This window comes from Manihot esculenta, chromosome 2, assembly GCF_001659605.2.
Source record: "Manihot esculenta cultivar AM560-2 chromosome 2, M.esculenta_v8, whole genome shotgun sequence".
Taxonomy (NCBI): domain Eukaryota; kingdom Viridiplantae; phylum Streptophyta; class Magnoliopsida; order Malpighiales; family Euphorbiaceae; genus Manihot; species Manihot esculenta.
Genome location: NC_035162.2, coordinates 22118678 through 22138401, shown reverse-complemented (window position 1 = coordinate 22138401; position 19724 = coordinate 22118678). Strand labels below are relative to the sequence as shown.

General features: G+C 29.0%; 1 protein-coding gene and 1 long non-coding RNA gene across 2 annotated transcripts; both read left to right on the top strand.

Moving 5' to 3' along the window:
- Positions 1-448: 448 nt before the first annotated feature.
- Positions 449-9753, top strand: LOC122723145. Its single transcript, XR_006350084.1, has 3 exons — positions 449-680; positions 829-895; positions 9731-9753. It is a non-coding gene; the product is annotated as an uncharacterized LOC122723145 (long non-coding RNA).
- A 56-nt stretch (positions 9754-9809) lies between these two features.
- Positions 9810-16823, top strand: LOC122723071 (disease resistance protein At4g27190-like). The gene is made up of 4 exons (XM_043953821.1): positions 9810-12497; positions 13436-13996; positions 14134-14652; positions 15905-16823. The coding sequence occupies exons 1-4, from the start codon at positions 9810-9812 to the stop codon at positions 16586-16588; spliced, it is 4452 nt and encodes a 1483-aa protein (XP_043809756.1). The 3' UTR covers positions 16589-16823.
- The last annotated feature ends 2901 nt before the right edge of the window (positions 16824-19724 follow it).

Below are 19724 nucleotides of genomic sequence, written 5' to 3'. Positions count from 1 at the left end.
CTAAGGAGATTTTCCATGATCAAACTCCAATGACCATAATCCCGTTAAACTTGGAAATGCATGCTTGTGCAAAGCTGTTAGTTTCAGTCATTGTGTGTGCATGCTTGTGCAAAGCTGTTAGTTTCAGTCATTGTCACACACTCACCTACACTCGCAGTGTTTGAGCACTACAAGCCTCTTTATGGCTCTGATATCAGATTTGAAAGACTCTTAATCATACACACAGAGATATGAAAACAAATCTTTTATTTATTAAGCAACATGAGACTTTTATAGCCTTTACATGATAAGATTACTAATTCAAAACTAACTCTATCTACTTACCTTCTAATTATTAGGAGTTTATTAGCAAAACACTAATAATTTTAGAATAGTCAGACCCAAGGTTGACTTGACTTGGAAAAACGTGTATCAAGCAACCGCAAAAAGATTACACAATATATTCTCTGATATGCATGGATCTTCTAAGCTAATAGCTATTTTTTTATCATTGGATACCTGCCTGTGGTTGAGCTTTCTGCACTGGCTGATCCTTTTGCCGTTGCCGTTGCTGTGTGTAAAGAGATGGAAGAGTTCCTGCTTGCTAGCTAGCTACTCATCCCATGCCTGCTGATCATTCTCATCAAAATCAACGCTCCAAAGGACTCTACATGTTGCAGATCTTGGTTTATTCTTCAGATGTAGGTTCATTATTATTATTATTTTTAATTTTATTAGTTATAAGTTAATTTTTAATTAATTTTTATTTACTTGCCCTCCTTTTATTTCTTTTTTTTTTAATTTAAACTCGTTTTTTATGTTTTTTTGGCTTAATTATTTGTGTTGCAGCTCTTGGTTATTCCAGTAACAAAGTGAGAAAATTGAGATTCTCATTGTCATTTCAGTACATTTGCTGGTAAAATTACTTTCTCGCTCCAAATAATTTATCATTTTTGTTTACTTCCATTGATATTTTTGTTGTATTATAGGATGAATTTGGATGTCTTTGCATGATTTTTTTTTACAATTGATATAGTCTCATTCAAATTAAAAATATGAGTGACCTCAGACTATCTTTATTTCAAAATATATATATCTTTTACAAAAGCAGTTAATAACACTTTCAGAAATTATGAATTTAAAAGACTATTACAATGTAAAATAACTTATTTTCTTATTTTCTTTATTAATTAAATTTATTATTTTTATTTACCATTATATTGATAATTGTCATATATTGTATGATCTTTATAATAATAATAATAATAATAATAATAATAATAATAATAATAATAATAATAATAATGTAAAATAAGAGAGAATCATTATTTAACATGTTTTATTATGATAATTATCAATTAGTTTTAGCATTATTTCTATTTTTGTTAGTAAATTTATTAATATTATTGAAATAGAAGATAATTAATTTATTATCCTATAATTTTTTAGAAAAATAAATTTAATATTAAGCAGATGAAGACATTTTCGTTAGCCATCCAAAAAAATGCTATATAAATGAGTTTAAAATATATAATTATTTTGGATAATTTTAAAAAATTATATAATTAATTTATTATTCTATAATTAATTTATTAAATGAGACATTTTTATAAGATAATATATTTAAATTTTTTAAATTTTTTTAAGTATTTGGATAATCTTAAAATTACTAACATTTAAAATAATAATTTTTAAAATTATGATAATCACTTTACTATTAGTTTTAAAATTATTAATATGTTGATGATTATTTTGTATATCTTATAATTTTTATTTTTTTAAATTTAAACTTATTATCTAATAGTTTAGTATTGTGATAATTATTTTAATATTTTAATACATTGAATTAATATTTGAATTTATTATTTTAATAATCGTATATCAAAAATTTATTTTTTAATTTATTAAAATTTAAATATTATCGAAATTATTAATTTTTAATAATTTTCTCTCTCTATATGACAACCTATATATACTAATGGATAATGATTTTATCATTTAATATATTTTTAGATTTATTAAAAGTGTCAAAGTTTTGAATGCTCAAAAATATATCAAGGTTAAAATTTTAAGACAAGAATTATTAAAATATATTTAAATATTAATACCAAATAAAATTAATTAAATTAAAAAATAAAATTTTTTAAATAGTTAACATTCTTTCTATTCCATAATTTTTGTTCACTTTATTTTTCGATACATATTAAGATTGATATTTTTTTATTAACTTTTCAATTATATTCATTTTAAAATATTAAATTTTATTAAATAATAAAAAATATTTTGATAATTATTGAAAGATTTTTTTATATAAAATAAAATTAAATAGGATTATAATAATCAATTTATATATATATATATATGGAAAGGTAACTAATAATTTTAAGATAAAATAAAAAAATTAAAAATTAAAAAATAGATAAAAATTATAAAATAGAGGAGTAATTTATTAAATTTAAATTATTTTAAATAATAAAATCATTATCTATTTTTAAATTTAAATTCAATGGTAAATAATCTAGTAGCATAATTGGCAATCTGAGTATTCCTCTTCTATTTTTTTATATATGGTATAAATATATATATAATTAAAGTTAATCTCTCAAGTCAAATGTAGAACATTTGACTACTACATAGTATAAAAAATATATGCCTCTATAAAGGTTGGAGCAGTTGGGTATTCACATTTGAACTTGTATTTAGAGTGAAGGATCCTAACCCATATGGCACTTTTATTTATGACCAAAGCCCAAGCAAGTTTCATCATGTATGCTTGATTAGTCACTCTTGCACATCTAAGAGCAAGGTCACCACATTCTTTGGGCTCAATGACTTGCTCCCAAGGAATCAGGGAGACTTTCTTGGAACCATCCAAACTATCTCATATGAATTTTTTACACAACTTATCCACTTCTTCACAAATAAGGCTAGCCAGAATATAAGTTTGCATGGCATAAGATGGAATAGTTGAGATAATCCATTGAACAAGAGTAATGCAACTTGCAAGCGAGAGCTTTCTATTATCTCATTTGGCAAATTTGTTCTTGATATTATTGATGATGTATTGGTAAGTCTATCTGGAGACACGAAAATGCAGCAGGGGAACCCCAAGGTACTTTCCCAGATTCTCAGTCTTAGAGACACCCAATTTGTTGCTAAGGGCTCTCCTGTCCTGTAGGAAAACATTTTTAGAAAAGTAGACGTGAGTTATTTTTTTTTTCAAATTCACCTTCTGGCCAGAATTAGTGTAGAAATCCTTTAAAACTTTAAGAATAGTTTTTACTTGTGCACTTGAGGCCTTTGCAAAAAGAATAAGATCATAAGTAAAAAATAAGTGAGAAATTGGAGGGACACCTTTACCAAGAATGATGGTTCCCTAGTCTCCTTTATTCACCACATCAGAAATGCCATGAGCCAATCTTTCTATACAAAGGACGAATAAGTAAAGGGATAGCAGGTCTCCTTGTCTTAAACCTATGATTGGATAAAATTCTTCGATCAAAGCTCCATTCCATATAACCTGCGTAGAAATTGAAGTAATATAGTTCATTATTATACACATGAAATTTGAAAGGATACCTACTTCAAAAAGCATCTCCTAGAGGAAGGCCCAACTAATTCAATCATAGGCTTTTTTCAAATCCAAGGAACCTTTAGCTCTTTTTTTTTGGGGCATAGAGTGAATGATCTCCTACGCAATAATGAAATTATCTGTAATTCTTATTTCAGGAACAAAAATGGTCTGGTTGGGGCCAATCATAAAAGGGAGCAAAGGAGGTTTGAAATGTTTGATAGAAATAGGAATTGGGACTTTGGAGATATGGGAGATAAGAGTATTATTTATATTACCATTTGTAGAACTTGGTTTACCTCGGCACAAATGTCCTCACTAATGAGGGACCAATGATTCTGGAAGAATCCTGCATGAAAGCCATCAATGTCAGGAGCTTTGGAGGACTTCATTTTAAAGAGGGCTTTCTTGACCTCATTAGTGGTTGCCAAGGAGACAAGATATATCACAGAAACTTGAGAGAGAGTAGGAACTTACCTGTGATTCCATAAAGGGGGCTCAGAATCTCCAGCCTAGAAAACCAAACGAAAAAAGTTACAAGCATGGCTGCTAAAGTCATTTTGATCATTAATCCACCTACCTTGATCATTTTGTGATAACTCAATACAGTTCCTTTTTCTTCTCGACAAAGTTTTGGTGTGAAAGAACGTCTTATTTTTATCCCTTCATTGAATCCAATCCGCTTTAGATTTTTGGTACCAGATGATCTCCTCTCGAAGCATGATGATATCTAACTCTCGCCAAAGATGAAGCTCAAGTTTTTGAAGGGCACCAGAGAATCTCACTTCTTGTGTATGTTGGATTCCATTAATGCTGGCAAAGAGCAGGCCTTTTTGTCGAAACACATTCCTAAAGGTACTCATGTTCCAATATTTCAACTTAGCCGTGAGATTGCCGAGATTATTCATAACTGACTCATTAGGGATGCAATTATTTTTCAGTAGGGAGTGGAAATCATTATGAGTCATTTAGGCAACCTGAAATCCAAACGTCGTTCTTTGAAACTTGATGAGAAGAGGTCTACAATCACTTTGAATTCAGGGGAGGTGAAAAACACAGGCTTCTGGATACCTTAACTGCCATTGCTCATTACAAATACTCTGTCCTACCATTGCAGCAGAGTACCTTTTTGCTAAGTAAACGTGGGACTCCTATAACCCAAATCAATAAGATGAGAGTTGTAACACCAGTTAGCAAAATCACAAGAAATCCTTATCCTGTGGGATGAGCCACCCCTTCTTTCTTTAGACTTTAGAAGAGATTTGAAATCACTGGCTAAAAGCCAAGGCTCATTCATAAGCAAGAGAAGTGACTGTAGATTTGTCTAAAGAAGCTTCCTTGAATGAGCCACTAGACTCCCATACACAGCTATTAGATACATGAGAAAGGTATTGTTCTAAAAAATAACCATATGCACAAATTCCCCGTTATTGAGAATAATCTGAATATCCCAATTTCCTATCCACAATAGCCATATACCCCAGAGAAACCCTAAGCTTCAACTCTGTGGGAATAAGGGAAACCCATTTTTTCTATAAACGTATTTGCTTTATCGCCACTGATTCATGGTCCCAGCAACACGACTAGATCCGACCAATATTTCTCCTAGGGTCTAAGGAAGTCTTCATGCAAGAGATATTTGCATGTGGACTCTACATGGGATTTGTTGTACGTGTGGAATCTGCCAGTGTGTTGGTCTGAAGGAGCATATCTTTTCCTAGGATCTCCACCTTATACTTTTTGCTTCGATTGTGCCCCCTACCCGAGGTATGTCTGCCTATTTAGCAGATTTGACCTTCCTTTTTTCGCGGATATCCATTGTAGGGATAGGCTTAATACTAGCCACAAATAGGGTGTCAACTGATTGATTCTCATAAGCCAGAGTTTTCATCTCAACATCTTCTCTTAAGGAATCAAATCGAAATCCATTACCAGTTTGATTGATGCTCTTCGAAACTTTCTAGTTTGCACTTTCCTTCCTCTGCTAGTCACAACAATCCATTCCCCAGAGGCGGTTTTCAGGATCAGAGGAGTCTACTCTTTTGCATTTGAGCTTTTAGATTTCTCAGAGCAACCTTCTTTGAAAGCATAAGTAGGTATAGAATGTCCTATCCATTAACATTGGAAACAGATCTGAGGTAGGTTTTCATACCCAATCAACTGAACCTTGCCCCTAATATCCACTTTAGAGAAAAGCAGCTTGGTGAGATTCATTGACACAACCATTCTCCCATACTTTCCTTTTAAAGCCACAAAGGTAGTTTCGTCGATTTTAACAAGCTTACCAACTGACAAGCCAATTCTGTGGATCATTTTCTTATTGTAAAGATGCAGGGTAAGACAAATAATCTGATCCAAACCACTGCAGATTCCATAACATTGGATGAAGCATCAAAGGAGGGATGCCATGGTTGAATCTATAAGTAGCTTCCTAGCATCACCCATGGTCTCTTTACAAGGGCTCTACAGTACCCTTCATCATCAGAATAGTTGGCTAGAAAAGAAGTCCTTACCTATATCAAGGAGATTGAACTTCATCATATTCCAAAGCTCCTTGAGACCTGTCTCAAGGGCTTTGAAGCCCACCTTTCAACGATTCATGATCCATATATGCAAACGATCCATGATCCATATATGCAATTCCTATAACTTTGTTTTTGAAAGACACATCAAATTGCACAAAAGGGATGTGATCCCTATGCTTCACCTTCTTTGTGGCGCGATTAGAGTAAGGATTGGAATCATCTAGGTCCTTTCAATCGGGAGAGCGAGGGAAGCCATATTTATTTATTTTTTTATCTAATTTTAATTTTAATAAACTGTTAATTTTTCTCAACTATAATTTTTCATAAAATTTAAAGTAAAAATTAAAAAATTGTCCTTATATTCTATTTGTTCCCTTTTGGATACTTGTTTTGGGACGACAACTCCTCTTCCCTCTTTTATATATACTAATTTTATTTACGTGCAACACATTTTTTTACTTGTTTTAATTTTTTATGTATTTTTATTTTTTATTCTTAAAATATTTTTATTTTTTAAAAAATATATTATTTTTTAATAGCTATTAATTTAGTATTTAATTGTTATAATTTAAAATTTTAATTAATGACTAAATTTTATATTAGTTAAAGATTAAAAAATTTAATTTTATAAAATATATAAATATTTTAATCGTGTGATTTATAAATAAGAACTATATAGTTAGTTTTAACAAAATAAGGAGCTATTAATAATTTACCTTAAATAAAAAAAATTACAAATATATGAAAATAGGAAAAAAAATATTTGTTATAAAAATTGAATTTATAACTCTTACATTTTATATAAAGATATAAATTTAATTATATCAATAATTAATATATTTTCTATATAATTTTATTATTAATTTAATATTTATAAGATAAATAAACATAATCAAATTAATTTTTTAAATAATTTAATATTTTTATAAACATATACTTCTAACTTATCATCGAAGTTAAAAAGTAGGGACGCCAACAGGTAGATTACTTATAAAAATTATCATGTCGAACTCAATTAATATTTTTAATATTTGAATTTATTTTATTTTATATATTTTAATTAATAAATTATATAAAAAATATTTTTAATTGATAATTTTTTAAAAAAAAGTTATATTTCAAAAAAAATTATAATCTATTTTTAAATAAAAATATATAAAAGAAAAATTCTAAATTATATTACAAAATATATATTTATATTAAAATAATTATTTATATAAATAGATTTGGACGTGAATACTTAACAAATAAAATTAGAAAAATAATATTTTTCACAAATAAAAAAGAATGAACTTAAATTAATTATTTGATAATTAATTTATTTATGTATGCTTTATTTTAAAAATTTAAAAATCAAACCGAATATGAATCGGAATTACTAGTTTAAACTAATTGATTCTAGTTTGATTTTGATTTTAATTCAAAAAAGGGATTGGCTTTACTCTGGTTTCGAATTTGACTAGTCTGGTTCTTGTCTATTTCATAGTCCAAATTAAGAGAGAGTATTCGATTGGTTTGGATCCATACTGAACAAAATTTAAAAAACTAAAAAATTGAATTATCTTAAATTACTGAACCATAATCGAATCAAATCAAACTAATAAATAATGATTTAGTTCGGTTTGATAAAAAGTGAAATTTGCAATCATATGCAATCAAGATTTCTAACAGTAAAATTACTGTAAGACAATATCATAATTTTAAATAAAAATCAAATTACGATGACACTCTATTTCAATATTTAAGCTTACCAAAGAAACAACTATATAAGTTAAAGGTCTTTGATAAATTTTCAATTGTTTACTTAAAATCTTAATAATATTTTTTGATGTATGGAAGACATTAAGTTATCGATAATAAATAATTAACACTTAATTATAATTAAAGGAGATCAAATTAAGCAGAAATAAAATATGTGATCTTTACATTTTTACATGTTAGTTGTTATGAATTTTTACATGTTAGTTGTTATGCTTTCGTTGTTATACTTTTTGAGAACTTAAAGTGTTTTTCTTTAGCAAGAAAGTTGTTTATCAATTTTTATGAAGAAAAGAAAAAAACTGCGGAGAAAGAATTGAGAAAAAGAAAATATATTATGATTGAAAAGGTGAAAGAAATAAAGCATTACCAAATAGACGAAATCCATCAAGCAACTACTAAAGACAATCAATCTAATTAGATAAAACCTTAAATTTCTTCTTTAAGACATGATAGTATTAAAGACATTAGCAAAAATGACACATTCGCGGTTAGGGGAGCAATGAGCAATGGTGACTTGACAATTATGGACCATAAATGAAAATCTCGATGGTTATTGAGATCGAGGATGACAACTGATCGGTTATTGGTGAAGGTGATGAGAGGATTGGCATTTGTAGAGGAAATTGAGATTTTTAAAGGAAACAAATATTTGATTAAGAATGGAAATGATATTTAGAGAGAAATCTATTACTTGATAACCATGGTTTAGAGAGGAAGAGTTTTGCCATGGGAAAGAGGAAATGGAGATTGATTAAGAATGGAATTATGTTATACATGAGAAAGGCGAATATGTAATGAGTAAAGATGAGTAACAGGGTATAACAAAAATAGATGTTTTGAATTAATTGTTCATTATCCATAAGTTAGGGACTTTAATAAATAAAAAATTTATTAGGGGTTTAAATAAACAAAAAAAAATTAAATTTTTTTTTTCATCGTTGAAATAGAAATTAAGTAGAACCTGAGATCTCTCAGGTTTACTCAAATGTATATATATAGTTTGTGAATTTGTGTTCAATTCTCAATCAAATTGAAATACAAATATATAACCTCGATATCATTTGAATTTATCAAAGAAACAATAAAAATCTAACAATCCAATTCCAAGTAATAATTAAAAATGCAAAATATATAGTGCATATCCCATGCTTTAGGATCATAGATTTTGAATTTTTCATCAAGGAATTTTTCAACAAAATAAAACGCAAATTTTAAAGAAATATTACATATATATACTACATGTATTTTACTAATTTCATTTTGGTTTTATTTTTCGGTTTTTAACTAAAAAAAATATTAAACTGAAAATTGAAAATTCTATGAGATACTAATTGAACCACACCAATTTAATTGTAAAATTAAATTTAACTGATTTAGTTCGATTTGATTTTTCAATTTAGCACGGAGAAGTGCTCAGTCCTAAACCAAATCGAACTACGATTAGGGCATATTTGTGGTTTATGCACAGCTAAATATGCAATATGTAAGCAACCAACCTAGCAAATACGCGATTAATTTTCAACTCAAGTACCATTAAGTAAGATATCACAATTTAAATTAGGAAAATTAAGGAGTTGATTCTTCAATTTAATTCAAAAATATCTCAAGTAATAAATTTCAACACAAGATACATTAAACTACAAAAGTGCTGAAATTTAAAGGGAATAGGGATAAGAAAATATAAAAAAAGTTGGCTTTCTTCTCATTAACTCTTTTTTTTTTTTTTTTAAAGATTAATTTCAGTCGCCGGTAATTATTAATTTGGAGATCAATGATATTCTTGATCTTTGCTATTATTTAACTAGTGTTTATTTTATTGGTTATTTGTTGCTTTTAATGTTCAAATTCAATGAAAATAAAATGTTTTTAAACGATTGGCTCATTTTTTTTGCAGATTAGTGTACGCATACTTCTCTTGTCGTGCAATTATATTAATTCTAGGACTTGGTTATTGTAGAAATATAACAAGAGAAATGGATGTTCTCCAAATTGCTAAAAACTTGGTGGAGGTTCTCCTTGCCATTGGAGGTAGAATTGCTGGTGAAATTGCTAAATACTTGGTGGGGGTTCTCCTTGCCGTTGGAGGTGCAATTGCTGAAGAAATTGCTAAAAACTTGGTGGCTACTATTTGGCGACCCATTTATTATCTGATTTACTACAAACATAACATGGAGAATTTGAAAGAGGAGCTTCAGAAACTGGATGACAAGAGAACTGAGGTGGGGCTACGTGTGAATAACGCCAAAAGCAACTTGCAGGTTGTTGTTGATTCTGTAATTCGTTGGCAAGAGAAAGCAGATGGCATTGATAGGAGGAGTAAAGAATTTATTCAAAATGAAATGAACGTGAACAAGTGTTTGAACCGTTATTCCTTGAGTAGAAAAGCTAAGAAGATGACAGAAAATATGCTTGCTTTGCTCGAAGAAGAGAGGAATTTTGGTGAAATAGCCTATCCTGATCCTTGTCAAAAGATAGAATTATGGTTCAGTGATGAACGCATCAAGAATTTTAAATCAAGGGAACCAATTCTAAATGAGATCTTGATGGCCTTAAAGAATGACCATCTTCGTGTGATTAGGATTTGCGGAATGAGTGGTATCGGTAAAACCACTGTGGTAAAGCAGCTTATGAAAAACATGGAAACAAAGAAATTGTTTGACGAGTTTGCAATGGTAGCCGTGTCTGATACTCCTGACTTCAGAAAGATCCAAGATGAAATTGCATCTTGCTTGGGATTGGAACTCAAGAATGATGAAAGTGAGGTGGTAAGAGCAAGCAAACTGCATCAGAGGCTTACCAACTGTGATAAGAGGATCCTTCTAATATTGGATGATGTTTGGAAGGAGGATGGTTTAGGAGAAATTGGAGTTCCTTTAGGTTGCAGAAGCAATGGATGCAAAATTGTGTTGACTTCACGAAATGAATTTGTGTTCTCTAGTTTGGAAAGTCAAAAAAATTTCCTAATGAAAGTTCTGAATGATGAAGAAGCTCTCGTTCTTTTCAAAGAGACAGCAGGCGACTCAATTGGCCATGATTTACTCGACACGGTGAAGGAGATTGTAAATGAATGTGAAGGCTTACCAATTGCCATTGTAACTCTTTCCAAGGCATTAAAAAACAAAAACAAACACATTTGGAATGATGTGCTTCGACAATTAAAGAATTCTAAGCTGGAATATATCTCAGGAATGAAGAAAAATGTGTTTTCTGCAATTGAATTAAGTTACAATTATTTGGAAGATGAAGAGGCCAAGTCATGCTTTTTGCTTTGTAGCTTGTTCCCTGAAGATTTCAATATTCTGGTTGAAGATTTGCTTGAATTTGGAATGGGCCTAAGGCTGTTTAAAGGTGTTGAATATGTGCATGAAGGAAGAGATAGGATCTATAAGCTTATTGATATGCTCAAAGGGTCAAATTTGTTGCTTGAAGGTGATGACAAACGGAACGAGTCTGTCAAAATGCATGACCTTGTCCGTGATGTAGCCATATCACTTGCCTCCAGAAATAAGCAGTGGCACACATTACAAAGTCAAGCTAGAATAAATGAGTGGCAATATGATGATGGGTACAAAAATTGCACTGCAATTTCACTTCTGTGTGAAGACATCAAAAAACTTGAAGATCATTTAAAGTGTCCGAAGCTTGAACTCTTACAGCTTTGGCATGATAGTCAGTTAGAAAGCCTTCCAATCAACGTGTTAGAAGGGATGAAAGAACTCAAAGTTCTATCTATAGCCTCCCGGATCCCATCACTGCCACAATCAATTGATGTCTTGAAGAATCTTCAAACCTTATGTCTTTTGAATGATAGGCTAAACGAGATGCATACAATTGGAGCTCTCGTGAAACTGGAAATACTTCAAATTCGTAGTTATCATTTAAAAGAGCTGCCTGCAGAAATAGGATTACTAAAAAATCTAAGGTTGCTAAACCTGCGCAGGGTCGAGTACCTTAGATACATTCCACCAGGTGTATTATTAAGGTTGTCCAAACTAGAAGAGTTGTATCTTCCACTTAGATATATGATGAAATGGGAATGGAAGGAAGACGAAGAGAAAACCAATGCAAGCCTCAGCGAGCTAGAGACTCATCATATAACTGCATTGCATATTACTGTAGTAAATGCCTACATTTCACCTAAAGATTCAGTCTTTAGAAACTTAATAAGATTCCACATTTTTGTAGGCAAATCAAAGGTTCATATTGTTCGCAAAGATTCAGAGAATATATTGTATCTTGAAGGAGATGCAAGTGATATTAAAGGGAGTGGGATATGTGTTTTGTTGAGGAAAGTTGAAGTCTTATATTTGGTAGAAGTGAAAAATTTGAAGAAAATTGTAAATGAGATAGAAGATAATAGTTTTGCGGATTTGAAGCGAGATGAATGTGATGCACTAGTGAGAATTTCAGAGTCTCCAAAAAGTCCCCTCCCATACTTGAGCAATTTAAGAAAAGTAGATATACGGAGATGTGATGAGTTGAAGTACTTGATTCCACTATCCATGGCTAGAGAGTTGAGGCAACTTCACAGCTTGACTGTAATGTCGTGCGAAAAGATGGAGGGAATTTTCTATAGAAACAAAGTGAATGATGAGATTGAGTCGCCACTTACAACTCTCTACTTGTATAACCTTCCAAACTTCATTGGATTTATCTACAAGGTAAGCTTTTATATTTTTTATAATTAAAGAATATTTTAGTTTAAATATGAAGACCATTTTATAATTTTACTTGTTTTTAAATTTTTAGTAATTATTTTTATTACTTAAAAAATATTTCATTATTTTAAATATGTATGAGTAATCCCTTGAAGAAAACATAGTATTTTTATAATTTGTTTTTATTACTAATATGACTTGGCGACAAATTAATGAGGAAATTTTTTCTTGTGAAGCCCTCACACTGACATATTAATAAGCTCTATTTATTTCAAAAAAAATAATTTTTAAAACAATATTTTTCATTTTTTTAAAAAATTTAGTTTAAAAAAATATTTTTCTAATAAAAAAATAACTAAGAAAATAATTTTTACTTTTGAAAAAATAAAATCAATTTTCACATCTTAAAATATTTATCAAGACATTTATATATAAATTTATTAATAAATTTTATTTTTTAAATTAAAATTAAATAATAAAAATAAGTATTTCATTAAAAAAAAATTTTTTATAAAAAATATTTTTTAAATACAAATTATTTTTTACATATAAATAAAACATTAATTTCAAATTTAAATCCAATCAGTATATATCTCCATCTACATAGAAAATCCATAATTTATTTTATTATTATTTCATAAAACTCATTTGACAGGTTATAAATTTACTCAAAATTGCACTCATAAACTTAATTTGATGGTAAATGTATCTGAATAAATCTGAAATATTTCAGATTCTACTTATCCGATTTCTAAATTCCCATTTAAAAAAAAAAAACAAAATTTACCCAAAATTATCTGCCCATTACTGATATATGTTATTTTTCTATAATTATTTTCATCTATCCTTCTACGTTTGCTAATTGTTTTCATTTTATACAGAAGAAATTGAGTTTTAATTTTTGTTCCAATGGCTAATATATATATATTCGTGTTTGACAGGATATAGAAGAGTCTAGTGCATCTGAAATGAACAATAGGATAGAAATTGTTCAATCTAAGACTGAACCAGTGGAAAAGATTTCTATATTATTTTCTTCTCTTTGGCTACGACTATCAAAGTTGCAAAAGCTTACCTTGTATAAGTGTGGTTTGGTAAAAGCACTGTTTCCTCCTTCTGTTGCCCAGCAATTTGCGCAGCTTAAAGAATTAAATATCTCATCTTGTTGTAAGATGGAATATATAGTTGCTGAAGCAAAAGAAGAAGAAAAAAACAAGGGCATAAGCAAAATAGCATTTCCTAATCTAACTAAGCTTGGTCTTGATGATCTACCAGAGCTGGTGGCTTTCTTTGCAGACAATGATATTTCTTTTGAGTTGTACTCATTAGTATATTTGAAGATGTCTTGTCCTAAACTGAAGACACATTATTGTGAAACTCCAGACTCATCAACTTTGAACAAAAGTTACGATCAAAGTGAGCTCAAAGTCATGTTCCCAACAAGCTCAATTGCTCAACGCTTACTAAGAAGAGGAAAGCCAAAAGATGTTTCCAAGAAAAAGGTATGTACTCATTGAATTTCATAACGTAATGCCATTGAAATTGTTGAAATTTACTTTAGGGTTTGGGAGTTAGAAGCATTAATTACACCTACAATAGCAATGAATGAATTAGATGATCTCCCTAATAAATTTGGCAGGATATGGAGATGGAGCAGCCAAGCACATCTCAAATGAAAAGTGGACCAATGGAAATGATTTCTACATTATTTTTTCTACCAAGTTCACAATTATTAAATTTGCGAGAGCTTCATATCGGTCACTGTAATTTTCAAGAAGCAGCCTTTCCTCTCTCTGTAGCTCAACAATTGGTGCAGCTTAAAGAGTTAAGCATTTGGTCATGTGAGAAGATGGAATACATTATTGCAAAAGATAAGGGAAGAAGCAAAATAGTATTGTTTCCTAGCCTAACTTATCTTCAACTTTTATATCTGCCAAATTTGATGGGTTTTTGCGAAGATAATAATGTTTCTCTTAAGTGGTCTTTGTTAGAACGATTGAGGTTTTCTGAATGTCGGAAAATGAAGACATTTTGCGTTTCAGTTCCAAAATCGTCAACATTGAGTACAAGTGCTGAGGTTGATCACCTTGATACTATCTTTTGTGCCACATTGATACCACGAAGAAGGAAAAAGCAAGATAATAATTTCAGCAAAGAGGTATGCCTTTCAAGATAAATTATAATTATTTGAAATGAATGAATGTGAATTTGAGTTTAGTATTTATTTAATTTCTCAATTTTCATTTATTAAAATTTTCAAATCAGTTATATATTTTATTTTTATTTAAAAATTTCATATTTTTGTAGTTAAATAAAAAAATCACATTTTCTAAATACCATATTATAACTATTTTATGCGACACATGATATATTTTCAAAATTTATATTTTACAAAAATTTATTCAATATCTATCAGTATGATTATTTTTCTGCTATATTGGATATAAAAAAATAGATAAATATTTACACAAATTCATATTTATATAATTTTTTTTTTAATATAAAGGTAAAACATTAAGATTTAGTACTGAACATATAGCATGGTCTTTGAAGTTTTATTTTATTTATAAAATAGTCCTTTGAACTAAATATTTTTATTTAATCATGTCTATTAAATTCATTCACATTTTTTTATTAGTTTATTATTTTTCCTTTTTAATAATTAAAAATTTGTGAAAAATAATTTCAAATCAAATTAATGTATTTCAATTTTTATTAACATATATTAAAATAACAAAATGATGTTTTTAAATTAATTTTAACAGTATTTTATTTTTAATTTTTAAAACTTATGTACATAATTTTTAATTATCAAGCATGAAATATGAGCATAACTATTGAATAAAACTTTTGACAGATTAAGTTATTGATACTCAATAATATATTGAAAATTATGCAGGTAATTTTAAGAATTAAAAATAAAATAAAATTTTTAAATATATTATTTTGTTATTTTAGCATTAGTTAATAAAAATTTAAAATGTGTGGAATTCAATTTAAAACTTATTTTCTATAATGTTTTAATTATTGAAGAGAAAAATATTATAATTGATGAAAAAGTACACAATTGACTTTAATAATGACAAAAAATGATATTATCAAAATAAAAATATTTATTTCAAATGTCCATATTTTAATTTTATAATATAAGTTATGGTTAATTTTTTTAAATTCAATTTAGTTTATTAGCCAAAACTGTAACTAATATTAAAATTTTAGTTTTATTATTAAAAAAAATTATCTGTTTATGTTGTTTTATAAAGAAAATTTATCAATCTAATTACTGATTTATAAAAGTGAATCATATTATTAAATAATGTTTTGTATGTTGCTCAGAGATTTAACCTGATAATAAGTACATCTTAATTAGTAAATCTTAGAGATTTTGGTTCTGCTCCTCAATTTGACAGGTTTCATTAATAAAGACTCAGAGGGATCCATCTGTTAGCAATATTGATGAAAGTTGTGCATTTCCATCCAAATTGATTCAACAGTTGCAAAATGTGAAAGACCTTAAGATTGAGGGTATTGATTCAGTGGAAGTAATATTTTCATTTGAAGGGCTGATTAATGGAGTGCTCAATTCAGTGGTAGAGATATGGTTAGTTAATTTACCAAATTTGAAGCACGTTTGGTTCAAGATTCCACCAGAAATCACAGCCTTCCAAAACCTGCGAGAGTTGATTGTAACAGATTGTGATAATTTAATAAACCTTTTCTCAATTTGCTCGGCCAAACTTGTAGGAAAGCTAAAATCAATAAGGATTAGAAGGTGCAAGAGGATGGAGGAAATTATTGGAAAAGAGGAAGAAGAAATTAGCACGCAAAAAATTGAGTTCCCTCAACTAAGGTCTCTTAAACTTGAGGATTTACCCAACCTCAACAGTTTCTGCAATACGATTTATGCTCTTGAATTTCCATTTCTAGAAACATTGGAGTTTTGGAAATGTAAAAGGATGGAGACATTCTCCTATGGATCATTAAGCATGCCAAAGCTAGAGAAGGTTGTGATAAATGGAGGGTGGCATCGATTAATGAGATCTGATCCAAACCTTAATGCAAAAATGAGTGAGTTGTTGAAGATGAATCAATAAGAGGTATGATTCATTTCCTAATGCCTTTATTTAGAATGGTAAATTTTTAGGGAATTCAAGTGAATTAATTTTTTTTTTTTAATTTTTGTGTTTAGAAAAATTAAGAATATAAGAATTTTTTTAAATTTTTGTGAGAATTGATTTTGAATTAAAAATTAAGCATTGCTTTTCTTTAGTTATCATATGTCTTTTGAAATTGTGAATTTAGTTTTGATTGGTGAATAACCCACACTTGCATAATCTCAGGAATATCTTATAAATAATTAAACATGATAAATAATTTATTTGTTACACAAGAACTTGATGCCACTGGCAATGGTGATTTTGATTATTCCAAATTTCAGATAGAAGGGAAGCTAAGTTTGAGTCGTGAAGAGGAAAGTGATGAAGCTGCTTTTAATGGAGAATAGCATTGGGATCAAGGTGTTCAATGAAGATTGAAGATTTAGGATTTTTTTTTCTTGAGTCTTGAAGTTGAAAAACCTAAATAATTTCCTTTTCCCGTGATTTCTCATCAACAAAATTTCATGAGTCGTTTATAAATTCTGGAGCTGCTTTTTATTTTTTGAGTCTTGAAATTCTAAGGCAGGTGTGAAATAGCTTTGCTGCTATTAAAGACATATGAAAGATTTGTTCATGTTATTGTCATGCTATGTTTAGTTCTTTTTCTTAGTTTTTCAATGGGACGACAGACAACTATGTCCATATTTCATATGGATTGTCTATCATCAGTAAGGTGACTTCTTTGTCTTATTTTATTATTTTGTAGTTGCTAGTTGTATCAGTAAGGTGACTTCTTTGTTTTATTTTATTATTTTGTGGTTGCTAGTTGTATAGTGCATGAAATTATTTGGTTCAGTTTTTTTTGTTTTTTTAAATTTCTATTCTGATAATATTTTTATTGTTTATGAATAAAAAAAGATAAATTATATTTTAATTTTTAAATTTTAATATAATTAATAAATTAGTTCTGTATTTTTAAAATCAAACACTTAAATTCCTATATAATTATTCCGTTTAAATTGGAGGTTTTTCTCTCCATAATTTCATTAGTCAACTGGTCAAAAGAGAATAAACATTTCAAATACCTAAAATATCATCATAAACACTTAAATTCTTTTCAATATAAGTGAGAATTTTATGTTATATAAATTACACGTTGATCCTTAAATTTTAGCATAATTGATAGATTAGCCTTTATATTTTTAAAACTAAATTTTTAAATCCCTCTACATTTAATTTGTCTAAAATTACCGTTATTTCATCCATTATAGACATTAGTTCAAAACTAGTGTATGGTCAAAATTTTTCTGAAAGTACAATTTCTTCCTAAAATATTCTTTATAAAAATTTACAATTTACTTAAAGGTTACTTTATACCACTTAAAAATAACTGAAATTGTAAGTATTTTATAAAACTTTTAAATTATAAGTGTTGAAGTATTTTAATGAATGGAAATTGAAGATCAAAAAGTGTTAAAAATTAGTTAAATGAGATATTATAGATAAAAGTTAATGAAAACCTAAGTATTTTTTCAAATAAAAAATGAAGGATCAAAATATTTAAATTATAATAAATGAGGATGGACTGACCATAAAGAGATTTAAGAGTAAGATTTTAAAAATACAGGGACCGATTCATTAATGTTAGAGTGTGAATATAATTTGTATATAATCATAGGAGATTACATAATCATAAGTTAATTAATTGATAGAGGATTCTTAGGAGTTGCCTTAATAAAGCCTTGTAATCTGTATATATACATACTTCAATATAGAATATACACTAAAATTACCCAATTATTTCTTATTTTATTACATGGTATCAGAGTCTCTCCCGTAGAGATTTGAATTTTTCTTTTCCTGTTCTGTTTGGAGACTTAGGGCTCCTTTTAGGTTACCTATATAGGGTTATTTGTTTCTCACTCACCTCAAAGTCCCCTCGTCAGATCTATGGTCCGTTTGCTATTTGGGTATTGGGTGGAGGTATTTTTGGTTTGGATCTCATTCTGGTATAGGGGTATAGGAGTATAAGATTTTGGTTGAAATGGTTTCTGATAATAAGACCCATATTGTTAAAATTATCCCAATGCCTTCAATAGTGGCTGAAACAGGTAAAACTTGTCTTATTTCCTTTTTGTATAAATGGGTCATTGATTCTGGTGCCACGGATCACATAATAGGTAATCCTCATATTTTTACTAACTTTCGATCTCATAAAGTACCTTCTTCTGTTATTATAGTTGATGGGTCAACCTATAATGTTGAGAGTTCTGGGACTGTTAAACCCACTCCTTCTATTACCCTATCATCCGTGCTAAGTTTACCTAATCTTGCCTTTAATTTAATTTCTTGAGTAAACTTACCAAAGGGCTAAATTTTTGTGTTTCCTTTTTTCCTGATCATTGTCCCATTTAGGATCTTGTGACAAAGCAGATTATTGGCAAAGAACATGTATCTGGAGGTCTCTTCATTTTGGATGCATGGGTACCTCGATCTGTTGTCTGCTCTATTGTCGTGTCTCCATTTGAAGCATATTGTCGGTTGGGACATCCTTCTTTACCGGTTTTGAAGAAGCTATGCCCCTAATTTCATGAGGTATCTTCATTGGAATGTGAATCATGTGATTTAGCAAAACATCATCGAAACTTTTTAAGTCTTAGAGTCAATAAACGAATTGAGTCTGCTTTTGAATTAGTTCATTCAGATGTTTGGGGCCCATGTCCGGTTGGATCTAAGACTGGATTCAGATATTTTATCACTTTTGTGGATGATAACTCTAGAATGACTTGGATTTATTCTATGAAACAGTGTTCGAAAGTGTTTTCTCATTTTTCTGCCTTTTGTTCTGAAATCAAGACTCAATTTAATGTTTCTGTGCAAATTTTGCAAAGCTACAATACTAAAGAATATATATCAGAATCAGTCTAGGCTTATATGACTCAACATGGTATTCTTCATCAATCGTCATGTATTGATACACCCGCTCAAAATGGGATAGCTGAGAGAAGGAATCGACATCTCCTTGAGACTGCTTGAACTCTATTGTTTCAAATGCAAGTTTTCTAAGCAATTTTAGGCCGATGCTGTCTCTACTGCATGCTTTCTCATTAATCGCATCCCCTCTACAGTACTA